The sequence below is a fragment of the Glycine max genome, chromosome 18 (assembly GCF_000004515.6).
Source record: "Glycine max cultivar Williams 82 chromosome 18, Glycine_max_v4.0, whole genome shotgun sequence".
Taxonomy (NCBI): domain Eukaryota; kingdom Viridiplantae; phylum Streptophyta; class Magnoliopsida; order Fabales; family Fabaceae; genus Glycine; species Glycine max.
In genome coordinates this window covers 36,838,218-36,857,603 of record NC_038254.2, presented here as the reverse complement: position 1 = coordinate 36,857,603, position 19,386 = coordinate 36,838,218, and the positions used below count along the sequence as shown (strand labels likewise).

At 38.1% G+C, this 19,386-nt stretch overlaps 1 protein-coding gene and 1 long non-coding RNA gene across 2 annotated transcripts; both read right to left on the bottom strand.

Annotated features, from left to right (window-relative positions):
* Positions 1-1,633: 1,633 nt before the first annotated feature.
* On the bottom strand, positions 1,634-3,179 carry LOC102668335 (uncharacterized). Its single transcript, XR_419539.4, has 4 exons — positions 2,900-3,179; positions 2,735-2,809; positions 1,965-2,131; positions 1,634-1,872 (listed from the first exon to the last, which is right to left on the bottom strand). It is a non-coding gene; the product is annotated as an uncharacterized lncRNA (long non-coding RNA).
* A 14,235-nt stretch (positions 3,180-17,414) lies between these two features.
* On the bottom strand, positions 17,415-18,158 carry LOC106796982 (uncharacterized). The gene has a single exon (XM_014770631.1). The coding sequence runs from the start codon at positions 18,156-18,158 to the stop codon at positions 17,415-17,417; it is 744 nt and encodes a 247-aa protein (XP_014626117.1).
* Between the last annotated feature and the right edge of the window lie 1,228 nt (positions 18,159-19,386).

Genomic DNA, 19,386 nt, shown 5'->3' with positions numbered 1-19,386 from the left:
TTTGAGTATATCTGAGATATTCGTTCTGATGTCCCCAGACAATCTCCGGGAAGCAAAAGCTCTAGACTTCTCAACACTAATTTTCAATCCACGGGTTAAGGCAATCAGGTCCGATCAATCCTTGAAAAAGTAATTTAATAAAATTAATTAAATAAAGAAATCACATGTTGAATTCTTTTTGACTATCCCAAAGTCAATCAAAATCAGTTTTAACATAAAAATTAGATTAATTTTTTTTTATAAACCACAAGTATATTTTTCATTATAATCATATTTAAGTTAGATAAGATTATTATGTGTGACACAATTTCTCCTCTAATATCTAATATTTAACGTAATTATAAATCCATAATTTGAACGTTATGTTTAGTTAAACTAGATTGAATCAGTTGAGTGTTTACAAATTTGTATTTAATTGCCAATTTTTTGTTTTATTAAAATTTAAAAGTGAATTTTTCAGTCTTTTCAATGTATATAGAAGTTTCGAACTATAGGCAAATGTCAGTTAATACCTTTAGATTAAGGAAATAAAAATTAAAGTTCTTAATGTCAATTAATTTTTTTTCTTTCTTTATAATTTTATAATTGTTTATATGTCTAACTTTTAATAAATAATATTTTTTATAAACAAAATTATTTTTATACAAAATTGAAATTAAATTTTTTTATTAGATGATGATAACCTTAATTGTTATTATAATAACAAGTACACAATTAATTTTACACAATTTTATACTAATTAACATTAACTAGTATTAGAGTAACAACATACAAAACTAATTTTATATAATTTTATACTAATTAACTTTAAAAAAAATATATTTATATCGATGAAAATTTTCAAGAGAGCCTGGATTCGTCCCTGTAACGCCAATACTCCCAAGCTACACATAATTAAGACCCTTATTTATTTTAAAAGGTTCAAGTGAGCTGATTTCCAATAGTTTTTATCATTATAAAGAATAATCTTTAAAGAGTTTTCTTTCATTATCATTCTTCATTTATAATAAGTAACTTATATATAACTATTATACTAAAATATGAAGGATGAGGATAGAGAGTGACTCTTCTAGAATTACTCTGGCAGTTACTTGATCACTCCTTTTATCAGGATTAATTAAGAGTCACAAACCACATTTCACTCTTATTCTTGAGTTCAGTTGAATTCTACCAAATTCAATAGCATTGTTCTCATGAGAAGGGGAGTAATTACAAGCAAACCAAAAGATATAGTGGCTTAATAACATGCCCGTTGACACTTCGTAATGTGTCAATTGATTTAAACTTATTTGTTGAAGAAAAACTTAATAAAATAAGTAATTATTTTATTTTATTTTTAATGTGTTGTCTAAATTACTTTTTACTTAAAATAAACATTTTTCTGCTTATTTGGATAAGCAAATCCTATTTACTTATTAAATAAGCATTTTTTGAAAGAAAGAAAAAAAAACTTATTCTAAAATTACTTATTTTAAGTTTTAAACAAAATGACCCATTATAAAGTCCATGAAAAGTAATTTCTCTAAAAACTAGAGTAACAAAGATAATCCAAAACTAAAAATTTCCGGGGAAAGCACATCCTCTAGTAAAATCCAAGATTTACTGTTAAGCGCTCGCTATTTGTTACAATGTATTACAGAAAATATTTCTTTTGTGCATATATGCATCTGGTATTAAAATACATCTGAATTTGAGTAGCATACTTTGTGTATATGTCCTCTGTACAGAAAAGCCAATAAGAAAATAAATGTGGTTAACACACTCAGTTATACATTTAAAAGGAGTATTTGGAGTCCAGAATCTTCATAAAAAATTCTTGTTGCCTTCTATACATTGGGGCTATGCACTCCCCATAGCCCACATTCCTCAAGCCTGAAAAGAAATGAATATTACAAGATACCAGTGTTTCTTTCAGGGAGTCAGAGAGTATAAAATTGTGTTTATATAAATAGAAGGAAAGTCACCTATATGATAATGAGAGTAATTCTTTTATATAAGCCAATAGAAGTTTAGCTCTGGTAGTAATTCAGCTGTAAAGTATCAAAAACAATGGACTGCAAACTGATGCTGAAAAACGGGCTCATCTTCCTGGGGCATAACTTCTATTTTTAGGCCAACATGAATTTCTTCCCTGTTTTTTAGGAAAAGTTATCAATTTATCATCTGTATATACTATATACAAGCATTCAAATAAATAGAAAAGCTTATCACCAAAACCCATTTACGACCTCATCTTCTGAGAATAACACGTTAAAACAATACAATAAGATGTGTGCACAACTCAAACGGAGTAATATATTAGTAAAATGTAATGCAGAGATGTGCACAACTCAAATTGATCAAGGACCTCAATTTAAGGTATAGTGAGGAGAATATGATGGAGGTGGTGGATGTAGCTTTACTTTTGGATCCTTACAATCGTAATCCACTTGGAAGAGTTTCCTATACAAATTAGCATTTATGTGTCCTTAATACTGAAAGCTCAACTATGTGAGAAGGACTTCTGCAATTTTTACCAGAAGGATAGGATATAAAAAGGAGTTATTGTGTGTGTACTCTAAAGAGAAATCTCTGGCAAAAGATTTTAACACTCACTCAGTAGAAATAAACGTAATTCATTGTTTTTCATCAGATGAATAGAAAGGTATGCACTTGGATCAAAGCAGCATTATAAGACAGTCCATTAAATTTATATATTTTTTCAAACCGAAACTGGGGGGCAACAGCAACTTACGTCAAATTTACTCTCCTTTAAGCTTTCCAATGACTCGGCAAGCTCAACTTGCTTTGAAGCAGTGGCTAGCAGGGCCTAACATGAGCAGAAAACTCAATCAACACAATACTGTAAAATCTCTAAACATGAAACCCAAAGTGAACAATTGTGGTAGATTGGCACTACCTTCTTTGTTTTTTGCAAGTCATATTCTATACATTTTATGCGACTCAATGACTCTTGAAGAATATCCTCTTTTTCAGGAGGAATTGTATTAGGTTTATTAGCCATCTCAGTTACCACTGCCTCTAAATTCTAAATTCTTTGCCAAAGTGGCTCTTTTATCGCCGGAGTCATTAATTGTTCCTCGGAATTGGATTGAGCCGATTTGGTTTTCTCATGGCTTCTTGGTTGGTTGTCTACAGAGCGAACCACAAAACATTTCCCCAATGCCGCAAATGCTACATAAATACAAGTTAACAATTTGACTGCGATTTGAGCCAAAATACTTATAATATATGGAATTGGCTTCTCCTGTAGTCTTCTGAGATAATTGTTGTTTGAATCACCTATCAGATTCACCAATTTTTACATTTAGTATAGAATACAAAATTCTCCTTACTAGAAAAGGAAACAAAATGAAGATTCCAAATGCCTCAAACTAGTGATAAAGTTGTGAGATACAACTTTCAGCAACAAATAATATGAAGGATAAAATATGTTTTTTGTCCTTATAAAATTATTAAAGTTTGGATTTCGTCCCTACAAAAAATTTCATCCGTTTTCTATGCAAGCTCCATTGGAGCTTGTAGGCCTAGGATCTTCTTCATCAATGGATTCCTTTGCTTCTTGAAGATGAATGGCAGCAGAATGAAGAAAGGGAGAGAGAGAGGAGACGCCACTTCAAGGAGAAGATGAGTCTAGAAGAAGCTCACCACCATAGGAGGCCATGGATAAGAGCTTGGAAGAAGAAGGAGATGAATGAAGGGAGAGGGAGAGAAGAGCACGAAATTTTGTGCTCTAAATGAGCTTTGAAATCTGAAGTTTAATATTCAAATCATCAAAGTTGAAAAAAATGCACACACATGACCTCTATTTATAGCCTAACTGTCATACAAAATTGGAAGGAAATTCAAATTTCACTTGAATTTGAAATTGAATTTGTGGAGCCAAACTTTGGAGCCAAAATTTCACTAATTATGATTAGTGAATTTTAGTTATAGTTCAGCCCACTAATCCAAGATCAATTCCAAGATTCTCCACTAAGTATGCTTAGGTGTCATGAGGCATGAAAAGCATGAAGGACATGCACAAAGTGTGACTATATGATGTGGCAATTGGGTGTAGTAAGCAAATGCTCACCTCCCCCTCTAAAATTTAATTGGATTGGGCTTCTACCAATTCAATTAAATTTATTTTCAACCGCACACATCAAATATCCACTTAGTGCATGTGAAATTACAAAACTACCCCTAATACAAAAACTAGTCTAGGTGCCCTAAAATACAAGGGCTGAAAAATCCTATATTTCTAGGGTACCCTACCTACATTATGGAGCCCTAAATACAAGGCCCAAAAATAATGAAACCTTAATCTAATATTTACAAAGATAAGCGGGCTCGTACTTAGCCCATGGGCTCGAAATCTACCCTAAGGCTCATAAGAACCCTAGGGCCTTCTCTTGCATCTCTGGCCCAATCTACTTGGAGTTTTTCTATCCAATGCCCTTGCGGGGTAGGATTGCATCATTCCCTCCCCCTTGAAAAGGATTTGACCTCAAATCCCGAGGTTCTTGAAACTCTGGGCTTTTTTCCTCAACACCTGTAAAAAGAACAAAAACATATGTATTATTGGTGTTTAGTATGTCGAAGTAAGGTAAGGTCTGAAAACTCATTTCCTGGGCATCTTCCCATGAAGGAACATGGTTCCTCACCAACTCAATGAGTGGTTGTTACACATGAATCAAAGATGCCACTAACACAGGAAACACCAACATCCATGGTGTAGAAGAAAGGAGAGACCAAGAGAAGGATAGTGAAACCTGCTTACCTAGCGGATTACGTGTAGCAGGGGCAGAATTGGAAACACACCTTTACATATCAGCCTCAATCTTGCTTGCAACGATCCTGCATAACAGAATATCGTTATTAGATTTCTATTAGATTCCTTTTTGGATTTGGATAGAATTTCACACATTCTGTTAGAAGGAATTAGCCTATATATAGTCATGTAAATAATCAAAGCAGGATATGAGAAATAATACTTTCCTTTCGTTATTCTCTTTTTCCCCTTTAGCTGGAGGTTGCTGCCCTCGAAGTCAGCATCTTTGTTCTTCCCCTCTAACAAATTGGTGCTTTCATTGATGTCGAACTCCTCGAACCCTTCCGATAAGCTTGAGGATGCTCTCCTCCGTCTTACCCAGCAACAATCCTCCATGACCGCCAAAATCGATGAACTCCTCATGCGTCTCCCGCCCCTCTTTCACCATACCCCGTCCTCTACCACTTCTTCCCAACCTTCACCGTCCCCTGCATCAGTTCATAAAATGAAATTAGACGTTCCCCGGTTTGATGGGTCCGACCCTTCCGGTTGGATTTTTAAAATTAATCAGTTTTTTGAATACCACGATACCCCAGCCCATGAACGATTAACCATAGCCTTGTTCTATATGGAGGGGAGAGCTTTAGCCTGGTTTCAGTGGATGACCAGCAACGGTCAACTCACCTCGTGGCCGGTGTTTCTGCAGGCTTTACAAACCCGCTTCGCCCCATCGCAATATAAGGACCCCACCGGCGCACTCTTTAAACTCACACAGAAGAGCACAGTGAATGCTTACCTAGCGGAATTTGAGGATCTTGCGAACCATGTGGTGGGCCTTCCTGCTCCCTTTCTCTTGCGGTGCTTTATTTCAGGCCTCTCGCTGGAAATTCGCCGTGATGTTCAGGCGATGCAACCCCTGACGCTTTCTCAGGCCGCTGGGTTTGCGCGTCTGCAGGAGGACAAATTACTCGATGTCCATCCCTCCTTGCGTCCACGACCCCCGTACCCACCTTCACCCACACCTTCCCGCAACCCCCCTTCCTTACAATGACCACCTCCACCCTCTGTGCCTCCGTCCGTTCCTCTCCTCACTCTTCCTCCCCGCCCTAACCCACCTACCATGAAGCGTTTAACCCCTGATGAGATAGCCTCCCAGAGAGAACGGGGGTTGTGCTTTACCTGTGACGAGAAATACCACAGAGGTCACAAGTGTGCCTCTAGGGTATTTCTCTTCCTTGCTGAAGGAGATGAACCCTCTGAGACTAATATAAGCCTTCCTGACCCGCAACCTGAACCACCCGACCCACCTTCGCCCCATACTCCATCTGTCCTAAATGACCCGGTCCAGGCCCAAATAAGTTTCAATTCACTAGCTGGCCACGTGGCCCCGGAGACGCTACGTTTTGTAGGTACTCTCGCTGACCGGCAAGTGGTGCTCCTCGTCGACGGCGGGAGCACCCATAACTTCATTCAGGCCGAGCTTGTCTCCCAACTTGGTCTTCCCTGCCAACCCACCCTTCCCCTCCGAGTCATGGTGGGCAATGGTCAGACCTTGGAATGCAATTCCCTTTGCTCTGACGTCACGGTGATCATTCAATCTGCTCAATTCGTGGTCGATTTGCACGTATTGCCCATCTCAGGGGCCAACATTGTACTTGGGGTGCAGTGGTTAAAATCCCTAAGTCCAGTCCTTACAGATTACACCACTCTCACCATGCAATTCTTCCAGCATGATCGCATGGTCGAGCTGAAAGGGGATACCGATGCCCATCTCTGGCTCCTCTCTTCCCCCCAATTCCGGCGACTGTATCGGCGCCAAGGAGACGGCGTTTGCTTCCAAATCACCATGCTTCCTCCAGAGTCCGACTCTGTCGACACGACGTCCTTACCTCGGGAGCTTCAATCTCTATTGCTTAAGTATGAGGCCCTGTTCCAACACCAACAAGCCCTTCCACCCCGACGCGACACTGATCATCATATCCACTTACTACCACAGTCGTCTCCGGTCAACGTTCGTCCCTACCGGTACCCCCATTTTCAAAAAAGGGAAATTGAGCTTCAGGTGGACACGATGCTTCAGAAGGGCCTGATCCAGCCCAGCTCAAGTCCTTTCTCATCCCCGGTTCTCCTTGTAAGGAAGCATGACGGGTCTTGGCGGTTCTGCGTCGACTACCGAGCCTTGAACGCTGTCACCGTCAAAGACAGATTTTCGATCCCGACGATCGATGAACTTCTTGACGAATTAGGGGGCACTTGCTATTTCTCGAAATTAGATTTACTTCAGGGCTACCATCAAATCAGGATGAATGAGGCCGATATCCCAAAGACGGCTTTCCGGACCCATCACGGTCACTATGAATTCAGAGTGATGCCGTTCGGATTGTGTAATGCTCCCTCTTCCTTTCAATCAACGATGAACACTCTGTTTGGGCCCTTCTTGAGACGTTTTGTGATCGTCTTTTTTGACGACATTTTAGTGTATAGCGCTTCTTTCCAGGATCACCTGCAGCACCTTGAGCAAACGTTTCAGGTATTGCTTCAGAACCAATTTGTCCTCAAATTATCGAAATGTTCTTTTGCTCAGACCCAGGTAGAGTACTTGGGGCACATCGTCTCCAATCGTGGAGTGGAACCTGTAGCTTCGAAGATATCCGTGATCCAGCAGTGGCCACCACCACGAACGACCAAAGCCTTGCGGAGCTTTCTCGGCCTCGCGGGATTCTATCGGAGGTTTATCAGGGGGTATGCCACCATTGCGGCACCCTTGGTGAAAGCCACGACGAGTGATCCTCTTCAGTGGACCTCAATAACTCAGAATGCTTTTGATCAACTGAAGGAAGCTTTGTCCACTGCGCCGGTTCTCTCCTTGCTGGATTTTACCAAACCTTTTACACTCGAGACGGACGCTTCCGGGGTTGGAATGGGAGCCGTGCTATCCCAACAGGGCCACCCTTTGGCTTTCTTCAGTAAACCATTTACTCCGAAACTCTTGCGGTCATCGACATATGTTAGGGAACTCTGTGCGATTACGACGGCGGTGAAGAAGTGGCGCCAGTACTTGCTCGGCCATCACTTCACGATTATCATCGACCACCGCAGTCTTAAGGAGTTTCTTGGTCAGGTGATACAGACACCTGAACAACACATGTATATGGCTAGGTTGTTGGGGTACGATTACGATATTCAATATCGTTTCGGAAAATGTAATTAGGCCACCAACGCGCTGTCACGCTTACCAGACCACAATTCCTCACTAACACTTCTCCTCTCAGTACCTTGCTTATCATTCCTCGAGGAATTGCGTGCCCAGCTGAATCACAGTGATGAGTATAATGACTTTCGCCGGAATATTCTCCTGTATCCTCACCAGTACTCGGAATATTCTGTTACTCAAGACCTTGTTCTTTATAAAGCTCGCATCTGGCTTCCCCGCGACTTGCCCATTATTCAGACACTTCTACAAGAGTTCCACTCCACTCCAACGGGTGGCCACGCCGGTGTTGCTAAGACCACTGCGCGCATCCTTAACAATTTTTATTGGCCTAAACTCCGCGAAGATGTGACGCGCTTTGTAGCTCTTTGCCGAGACTGCCAAGTCACCAAATATGAATCCAAAAAGGCTACCGGACTCTTATGTCCTTTACCCACTCCTCACCGGCCATGGGACGACTTGTCCATGGATTTCATCGTTGGCCTGCCGGCATACAAAGGGAACACAATGATCAATGATACTAGTAGTCGTGGATAGATTTTCAAAGGGCATTCATTTAGGGATGTTACCCACGGCACATACCGCTCACATGGTCGCCACCCTTTTTATGAACATCGTGGTCAAACTGCACGGGTTCCCTCCGAGTATTGTTTCAGATAGGGACCCTCTGTTTATAAGTCAATTTTGGAAGGAGCTTTTCAAGTTAAGCGGAACCTTATTACATTTAAGTTCGGCCTACCATCCTCAGAGTGATGGTCAGACCGAGGTTCTTAATCGGGTTATAGAACAATATCTGAGGGCCTTTGTACATGAGAAACAAGGCACTTGGGGCAGGTACCTTCCCTGGGTTGAATGGTCTCACAATTCAGCTTGGTCTGCTGCCATGGGTTCAACACCTTATGAGATTACATACGGTCGTAAGCCCTTTTCCTTCCCGGAATATCTTGCAGGGACCTCTAAAAATGATGCCGTGAATGAGCTATTGCTAGACAGGGACTCCACATTTAAATCCATTCGACAGAAGCTCCTCAAAGCTCAGGAATATATGAAAATGTATGCTGACGTGAAGCGTCGAGATGTCACCTACCAACCCAATGATTGGGTTTTGGTCAAACTGCGTCCACGTAGACAGTTGACTGCTAAAGATTCTTCCACACGTGGGGACAAACTCTCCGAACGTTATTATGGTCCCTTCAGGATTGTTGAACGCATTGGAGCCGCAGCATATCGTTTACAATTGCCAGAAGGAGCCAAGGTCCACTCCGTTTTCCATTGCTCTGTTCTCAAACCCTTCACAGGGCCTGTCGATCTGGCTACCAGTTCCACATTACCCCTGCAATTCGAAGCTGGTCAACCCCTGGTGACTCCCCTCAGCATTCTGAATCGCCGTCAGATTCCTGGATCCTCTCCTTTGGTCTGGGAAGTCTTGGTTCAGTGGGATGGGCTATCTCCTGATGAGACATCTTGGGAGAATTGGGAGTAGCTGTGTCACGATTACCACCTTGAGGACAAGGTGGATTTCCAAGGGGCCAAGGATGTTACACATGAATCAGAGATGCCACAAACACAGGAAACACCAGCATCCATGGTGCAGAAGAAAGGAGAGACCAAGAGAAGGATAGTGAAACCTGCTTACCTAGCGGATTACGTGTAGCAGGGGCAGAATTGGAAAAACACCTTTACATATCATCCTCAATCTTGCTTGCAACGATCCTGCATAACAGAATATCATTATTAGATTTCTATTAGATTCCTTTTTGGATTTGGATAGAATTTCACACATTCTGTTAGAAGGAATTAGCCTATATATAGTCATGTAAATAATCAAAGCAGGATATGAGAAATAATACTTTCCTTTCGTTATTCTCTTTTTCCCCTTTAGCTGGAGGTTGCTGCCCTCGAAGTCAGCATCTTTGTTCTTCCCCTCTAACAGTGGTGCTTGGGGCAAACCTTTTGTAAAAGTTTGCTAAGTCTTGGAAGCCCCAAATTTTTCTTACACTTGGTGGAGCGAGCCACTCAGGAATGACCTTTATTCTCTTAGGGTTCATGGGAACCCCTTGATCACAATTTAAAAAATTAAGAAAAGTAAAGCAATAGAACATACCTTTTTCTGTATTTTCATGTTGATTATTCCTACCAAAAAGTATGACAAACCTAAGGTGTCCCATATGAGTGCCTAAGTTTGTATTGAAACTAAAAATAAGAACAAACCTACCTAATGAGTCCCTATATACACAAATCATGAAGATGTTGGGTGCATGAGTGATTTTACAAAAGAGTGTTGCACCACCCAAAGCATTCATCACACCACCTATTTTAGGGATTTGGTGCCTAATAATACCTATTTTGGGCACCAACAAAGCACAAGGATTTAATCTCTTGCGAACCAAACCCTCATCCAACAACTCCTTTACTTGAGGAATAAACTCAAGCCTAAGAGATGTGGCAATGCTAACAAGTGTCTTTTTACAAAGGAGAAAATGTGGAGGTTGTCTAAGAAGGGAAATTTCTTTAATATTTGTCTTTATTTCAAAATGTCTTTCCTTCTTAGCTAACCTCTTGGAGGAGACATTTACCTCCTTACACTCCTCCTTAACCATTAAAGGTTGTCCTTCTTCTTGGGGGTAGATCTCTTCACTAGATTCTTCCCCTTTTGCTTCTTCACTTTTACTAGAGGAAGGTGAAGTAGTAGTCTCATCTTGGCTACTATAAATGTCTTGGCCCCTCATAATCATGGTTTTCTTGGTGTGGCATTGAGAAGTAATGTGTCCTCTTCCAAGACATTTAAAGCACTTCATGGAGCTAGTCTTCTCTTGCATACTAGCCTTAAGGGGTTGCTTTTCTATTGTCTTCCCTTTATCATCTTTGGGCTTAGAAGGTCTCACCCCTAAGATTCCTTGACCTTGGTCTTTCTTTGGATAAGAGTGAGAGCCATAAGATTTTGAAGTAGACTTCCTTTTAAGTTGTTGCTCTACCCTTATTTCCCAATCTAAATTAGCCTCTACATTGTCCTTCCCATGGAAGTATGAGAGTTTAATGTTAACCTCTTGAGGCTTTCTTTCATTTTCCCTCCTATGGGAGTGAGGTCTAAGATGTGACCTATGCCTTCCTTCATAATAGTCACAAAGTTCTTCACTTAGGCTCTTGCAAGAGTTATGACTACTATAGGAGACATGTTTTTCTCTTTTCATTTCTTTCCTTATTTTTCTTCTTTCTTCCTCTCTTATTTTCTCTCTTTCATCTTGACTTATTTCTTCCACTCTTTTTTTACCTTTTTCTTTTCTCTCTTGTTTTTCTTTCCACAACTTAAGGGATCTCAACTCATCTAATATCTTATACAAGGGGTCCTTAGGAGTAGAACCCTCACCATTAACACTAGATGAAGAATGAAGACTCATGTTGGTTCCTAAGTTATGGTTCTTTCTTGTTGGGGGTTTGAAAACAAAAGGTAAAATGAACTATGGTTGAAACTAGCCAAAATAAACACTAAAAGAGGTGTGAAAGATAAGGTAAAAACTAATTGGTAAAAGGTAAGTTATCTAGGCGGTTTGACAATGGAGGGTAAAGGAAATAAGCTATGAAAATAAGCAAGAAATTAAAGAGCAAGAAATGCAAACTAGGCAGATCCTAGGAGTGTTTGGATGACCTCATTTAAGGTTCCCAACAAAACACTCACTATCCTAAGGGGAAATTGTCTAAAATTATTACACACAAATGGAAGTAGGGTGACCTAGCGGAGGCTCCCGACTTACTTCCAATGAAAGGCCTTTTTGTTACAAAATTTAAAAGCAAAGCAAATTACCAATTACAAAATTACAAAGAAAAAAGTCCTCAATTGTGGTGGCTATTCTCTCTTTAGTGTTTCACTCAATTTGGAGTGCTTCTTAGTCCAATAGCTCTTAAGGTGGTTGGCCCCTTGCTTCTTGACTCAAATTCTTCAAGATATGGCACCAATCCTCCTTTCCAATTCCCTATATGGCAACTCACAAGCAAGGAAACAAAGAGACAAGCAATAACCAAAGACAAAAAAAAAATGAAATGAAAGCTAAACCAATAGAGTTTTAACAAGACAAATTTCCAAGGATTATTCAACAATTAAAGCAATGAAAAGCACAAAAAAGCAAGCAAGGACTCAAAGAGAAACTAGAATGGCTCTAGAGTAGAGTAGAAAAACTCTAAAAAAAAGACTCAAGAAACCTCTAGTTTTGGCACTTGTTTTCACAATAATTTTCAATTGAAATTTCAGAACTAGGATTGGTATAAAATAGGAACCAATTATAGAACAAATTTTGAGCCAAAACAACAAGCACACTTTCCTTTCACTTTTTTTTTCCTGGACACTAATTTTTCTGCCAACTTGTGAGATTTTTATTATTTTTTCCTTTAATCCAAATCGCTTGGTTATTTTTTTATAATTTTGGTCCAGATGTCTAGAAAATTCAGTAAAAGTTTCAGCTCAAAAAACGTAGTGACCAATTCCCAGTAATTTATACAAGTTCGTATGTTCAAGCTGCCAGCACCAGCGATTTCAACCTAGAAATCAAGAGTAGTGTTTATGTTGCTTAAGGCTTGGATAGTTACAATTTGTGTTTGCTTATGCTCAATTATCTTGAATAACACAATTCAAGAGAGCTTAAGACTTATTTTATTTACAAATCCAGCCACAACTCAGCACCACAACTCAACTTCATCATAGGCATCATGTAGGAATCTTAGAAAACAAAAAAGAGTTCAACAACAAGACTACTTCTAGGAATTGATTTAGAACATGTTATGAACTAAATAACATGCATGAATTAGACTCAAAATTCAAAAGATAGGCTAAGAATGACAAGAATACATGAACAAATGTATCTAGAATTCAATCAAAAAAATAAAAATTCAACACAAACTTAGAACATAATGTGACAATTACTATGACTAAACATGACTCTAAGACAACATGGATTAAGTGATTTACACTTAGATTTTTGTGTTTTTTTTTCTAATCAATATTTTGGAAGAAAATTTAGATCTAAGGTTCAGCACATGAATATTATGAATGAAAAATGATAGAACCTAAAATCAACACAAAAACAAGATTCAAGAGTAGATCTACAAAATTTGAACCATAGAAATGCAAGAACAAGTGTAGATCTAAGATTTAATCGGTTTATTTTTTTTTGAATCTACTCTAAACAGCACCAAACAACAAGACAATGGAGGATATACATGGAGAATAAGATGAAGAACAAGGAATTAAAGAGAATTCACCGAACAAAAAGATAGAGGAAGCAAAAGAACATCACCTAGATGAAGATGCTCTTGATACCACATGATGCAAGCTCCATTGGAGCTTGTAGGCCTAGGATCTTCTTCATCAATGGATTCCTTTGCTTCTTGGAAGATGAATGGCAGCGGAATGGAGAAAGGGAGAGAGAGAGGAGACGCCACTTCAAGGAGAAGATGAGTCTAGAAGAAGCTCATCACCATAGGAGGCCATGGATAAGAGCTTGGAGGAAGAAGGAGATGAATGAAGGGAGAGGGAGAGAAGAGCACGAAATTTTGTGCTCTAAATGAGCTTTGAAATCTGAAGTTTAATATTCAAATCATCAAAGTTGAAAAAAATGCACACACATGACCTCTATTTATAGCCTAAGTGTCACACAAAATTGGAGGGAAATTTAAATTTCACTTGAATTTGAAATTGAATTTGTGGAGCCAAACTTTGGAGCCAAAATTTCACTAATTATGATTAGTGAATTTTAGTTATGGTTCAGCCCACTAATCCAAAATCAATTCCAAGATTCTCCACTAAGTGTGCTTAGGTGTCATGAGGCATGAAAAGCATGAAGGACATGCACAAAGTGTGACTATATGATGTGGCAATTGGGTGTAGTAAGCAAATGCTCACCTCCCCCTCTAAAATTTAATTGGATTGGGCTTCTACCAATTCAATTAAATTTATTTCCAACCGCACACATCAAATATCCACTTAGTGCATGTGAAATTACAAAACTACCCCTAATACAAAAACTAGTCTAGGTGCCCTAAAATACAAGGGCTGAAAAATCCTATATTTCTAGGGTACCGTACCTACATTATGGAGCCCTAAATACAAGGCCCAAAAATAATAAAACCTTAATCTAATATTTACAAAGATAAGCGGGCTCGTACTTAGCCCATGGGCCCGAAATCTACCCTAAGGCTCATAAGAACCCTAGGGCCTTCTCTTGCATCTCTGGCCCAATCTACTTGGAGTTTTTCTATCCAATGCCCTTGCGGGGTAGGATTGCATCAGATTTCATCCTCATAAAATTATAATGTGCCATTTTTTTGTCTTGGAGCAAGGTTTGCTTGTATCCAAACCTACGATGATGATTTTTTACATTGATTATACATATAACCAATGTAAATGTAACTTTGTCTACATCAGTTATGCATATAACTAGTGTAAAAAAGTTATACACATAGATTTAGATTGCTCTTGGCCAAAAAATGTCATATTATAATTTGGCTTAAATATGTTTTTGATCCTTAATAAATACTCGATTTATGTGTTTGTTTCCTAATAAATTTTTGCTTTGTGTTGAGTCCCTAATAAAATAACACTTTTATTTTTATCCTAGATATTTTGTGTCTCTGATAAATTAAAAAATCTTGTGTTTGCTTCCTAATAAATTAGCAAATTTTGTTTTAGTTTGTATTAACAACAAATGGGAAATATTTATCATGGAGCAAATACAAAATTTGCTAATTTATGAGGGGCTAAAAATAAATGTCAAGGATCAAAAGTAAAATTGTTGTTTTATTAAAGACTCATTGCTAAACAATAATTTATTAGGGAGTAAATCCAAAATCGGATATTTATTAAGGATCAAAAACATATTTAAGCCTTATAATTTTATGAGGATAAAAACAGATGAAAAATTTTGCAGGGACAAAATCCGAACTTCACGAATTTTAGAAGGATAAAAAACATATTTGAGCCTAATATTAAACTACACACATACACACTAAGATTTCAATTGAAGTCTCTGGCACTAAGAAAAACAAAGTAACAAATATCAATCCCGTACTTGAAACACATATTTCCCTAGGAACTTCCATCCCATCCTGACCTCTCATTCTGTGGGTGTGACTTGGTTAAGCATGGACAAAATTAAATAATTTGCCTAACAAATTTAAACTACATGTTTCTCCTTTCATGCTCTCATGGCTAAAGTCAGGCATCTAAACCAATATTGTTCACAGGTTACACCGCAAGTTCTATTATCATCATTTATAAGCCATAAAACAAGTTCATCCTCTAATAAATATATGCAAAAAGAATGAAATAGAGATCAACCCCTAATTAGAAGAAGAAGAAAAAGAAGCTGTGATAAGGAATCACATACTTATTGAATCAACATCCCCAACAACTTCTCTGGCAGCATTTAAAGGCTCAAGTACATTGCCGGTAGGTGCAGAGTCTCTCATCCTTTTCTGAAATATGGTTCCGTATCATATGAGTTGCAGATAACCTATAGTTCAGCAAAAGTTCAAAGATAAAAGACTATAATCACACAAAAGGAGAAATAGACAAGTTCCTCAAATTTATCTTCTAGGGAGCATTTATACAAGCGTATATGGATTTATGGAAATGACTTGTGACCTTAGTTATTGTAAGTTTTCTTTAGCTTATTAAAATAAGCTTCATGGAGAACCTAATCCAAATAAACTCGTTTTAACTTGTTTCAGTAAGCTCCAAAGTTAAACTTGTAAATAAGCACTAACTTGATCAGAGCTTATACAATAAGTTCTTAATTAAATAGTTTACCTAAGAATTCCCTTAACCATCTTAAGTAGTAAATGTTATAGACTTCCAATTTTGTTCTGCATCATTTTGTTTATTTCAATTAAGTTTAAAGTTTAATCAATCAAATCCTAAAATTTTTAAATTTGGCATCTATGGTATTATATAGACATATCTCTATCAAATGGCTTTACTGGTATGGAGCCCAAGAAAATAGCCTATTAACCATCAATTTATTCAGAGAAACCCAATATAAAAATAACCAATTGAATATTTAAGCTACTAATTTATATTTTATTTGAAATCTATTTCTTTTGGTTTAACTTATCCTCAACTTTTTTAAATGGCATAAAAATTATCCCAAATGACAGACTAAGCTGAAGTGGGAACCAAGAAAGTGCTTCACTAACCAACTTCATTCAAAGAAACTGAAAGACAAAAGGTAAGATGCAGAACCTCAATGTTCAACAAGAAAGAAAACAAATCTGTTTTTCTTGAATTTAACAGATATCTATAGCTTTGGATAAGTAAACCATTAAGATTCACATGCTAATATCAAAATGAAATAGTATCTACACAAACTCAAAACCGATGAAGCATGTAACTCACAGTAGCATCAACCATCCCCCATTTTGTTCCCTAAATCACATACATACCTTCATACTACAGTTTTGACATCCACAACCATAATTTGGTAGCACTGTGATGAAATTATTCTTGCTGTGATAAAAAGATGACATGTGTACAAATATACATAACACTACACCTATAGTAATAGAATTCCTTTTCATTTGGATCAGTTCTGTCTTCATTGGTTTCACTAAAATAAGCTAAGGGTTACCACAACATTCCTTTGCCTTACAATCATGGGTAAGAAACGAATACTGGTGAATTTTTGTTCATGGCAAATAGACATGGTAGTTGTTAATCACATTTGCAATTCTTTCGGATTTTGAGATATTGAATGCTCTATATTCTAGATTTTTTTCAATTTGTTGTGAATGTAAATTTAGAGAGGGTGAGCTTGAAATAAGTGTAAATATAGAGACATGCTACGAACCTCAGGATTTACAGTGTAACTTACAAATGACCTACTTTCAAGTATCAACAAAGGACCACTAGCAGGAATCAAAACGATCTTTGTATTCTAGATTGATTGAATTTAAAAGTAGTCCATTTTCAACATGCAATGAAGTGCTCTACAGAAATGCACAGACAACATTTTGATGCACATTGAATTTTTCATTTTCAAATTGTACAATTTTTTTTATTTTTAAAAATGGACTAGCATTTACAGGATTCTACTGGAAAGCCAATAATCTGATATATCATATAACAGATAGCATCATGGATAACTAGAGGAAGTCGCATAGCAGCTGAAATATATGATATATATCGTGAATGCATACAAAAAAAATTTATGCAAATAAAAATAAAATGCACAAAATTTGGCATCATATTAACCCAAATTCAATTAACATAGTCTCTAATGGAGGATATTACTAATTATACCATTGGTTAATTGTTTTTTTTTTTGCACAGCAAAAATCAATATATTATATATGAAATTCAGTACTAGGTGTACTGAAGATACAAAGATAAAAGCAAGACAATTACAGTCTGCATCCCATTAGGAGAGACCGAAGGCAGCCCACAAAAATACAAACCCATCCCCTCTAGGAAAAAACATCCTTTAGATTGGTTGACCAGAAAGTAAAATGCATATTGAAGTCCTTCTCCACACATTTTAGCCAGGACCAGGTGTGGAACAAGGCATCATCCATGACCTTTTCAGGAGTGAACGGCTGGTTCTTGAAAAGCATGGCATTTCTATGATACCAAATGGAGAAGGACAGGGCTAGCCACAGAAATTCCCATCTTTTGTTTGTCCTAGCTTTGCTATTCCACTGGGTGAATTGTAAAAAGTGATTCTTTGGATCTATGGAATGAGGACCCACTCTATTAACCCATCTCATTGTCTCCCACCAAAGACTCCTAGTCTTTTCACAGTTGAACATAAGATGATAAATTGATTCTTCTTCATGGTCACATAGAGGACAGCTATAAGACGACATTGTGACCTGTCTCTTTCTGAGATTGTCCCTAGTAGGAAGTCTATTTTTGAAAAATCTCCAAGAAAAAGCACTCACTTTTGGAGGAATTTTCAATTTCCACATACTTTTAAGAACATTGTCTTCACTATCACTATGGTGAGACTCCTGCAGCACTTTGTAGGCAGATTTTGTTGAAAAAATTCCATTAGTATCTGGCTTCCAGCAAAGGAAATCTCTGCTGGATTGGTGAATGTGAGTAGAATCGATCTCAGCTAGGAAATCAGCTGCCAAGTGAATTTCATGATCAAAAAAGTCCCTTCTCCATGATAACTTCCATTCCCACCTACCCTCCACAAAATCTCCCATAGAATTGATTGATGAATTCTGCTGTTTACTTATTAAATATAATTGGGGATATTTTCCTTGGAGATTACAGTTGTCCTCCATCCATTTATCCTTCCAGAAACTGATACTGGACCCCCTTCCCACCCTCCATTTTAAATTATCAATAAAACAGTCATTGTGTTGCTGCTGAAAGATGCTCTTCAAATCCTGCCACCATTGGGAAGTGAAGTTCCTCCTTCCACCCACCATACTTAGAGATTAAAATTCTAGACCAAGGTTGGTCATGATTATTAGCCAACTGCCACCCCCATTGGCCAAGTAAAACTTCATTAAATAAAGATAGGTCTTTAATCCCTAGACCCCCTTTGTTCTTAAGAAGACAAACTTTGTCCCACTTTACCCAAGGAATCTTGTTGGCCTCTTGGTGACCTCCCCACAGAAAATTTCTCTGGATGGAGACAATTTTTTGCACCACTTTTTTGGGGATCCTAAAGAAGGATAAAAGGTAGATAGGTAAGGCTGAGAGGACAGAATTAATAAGGGTGATTCTGCCCCCCATTGATAGAGTTCCTTGCTTCCATTTTGCAAGTTTGACTTCAAAATTCCTTACAATAGGCTGCCACACAATCCAGCTCTTAGAGGACACCCCAACTGGAATTCCAAGGTAAATAAAAGGAAAATCCATAGTACTGCAGTTAAGGAATTGGGCAGCTTCCCTGCACCAGCTTACAGATTTACCCAAACAACCAAAGTGACTTTTAGAGTAATTTATCTTGAGGCCAGATGCCTCCTCAAAGCACCTCAGAACACATTTTAAGGTTCTAACATTATGCTTAGTAGCATCTCCAAAAAACAGGGTATCATCAGCATATTGGAGGATGTTCACTTCTTCTTTTAAGGATCCCACTATGTAGCTTCTGAACAGATTCTTGGACACAACTGACCTCATCAAACCTGTGAGACCTTCCGCTACAATATTGAAGAGGAAAGGTGCAAGGGGATCACCTTGCCTTAGACCTCTCTTAGGGGTAAACTCCTTAGATGGACTCCCATTAACTAAAATGGATATGGTTGCAGTAGTTAGACAACCATTTATCCATTTCCTCCACCTTTCACAAAATCCCATCCTCATGAGCATGTAGTCAAGAAAACCCCAAGAAACCGAGTCATATGCCTTTTCAAAGTCCGCTTTGAAGACCATGCAAGGTTTACTTCTAGATTTGGCCTCAGCTATAGCCTCATTGGCAAT

Coding starts and splice junctions, on each gene's coding strand:
- LOC106796982 (XM_014770631.1), bottom strand. CDS start 18,158: ATGGGAGATTTTGTGGAGGGTAGGTGGGAATGGAAGTTATCATGGAGA.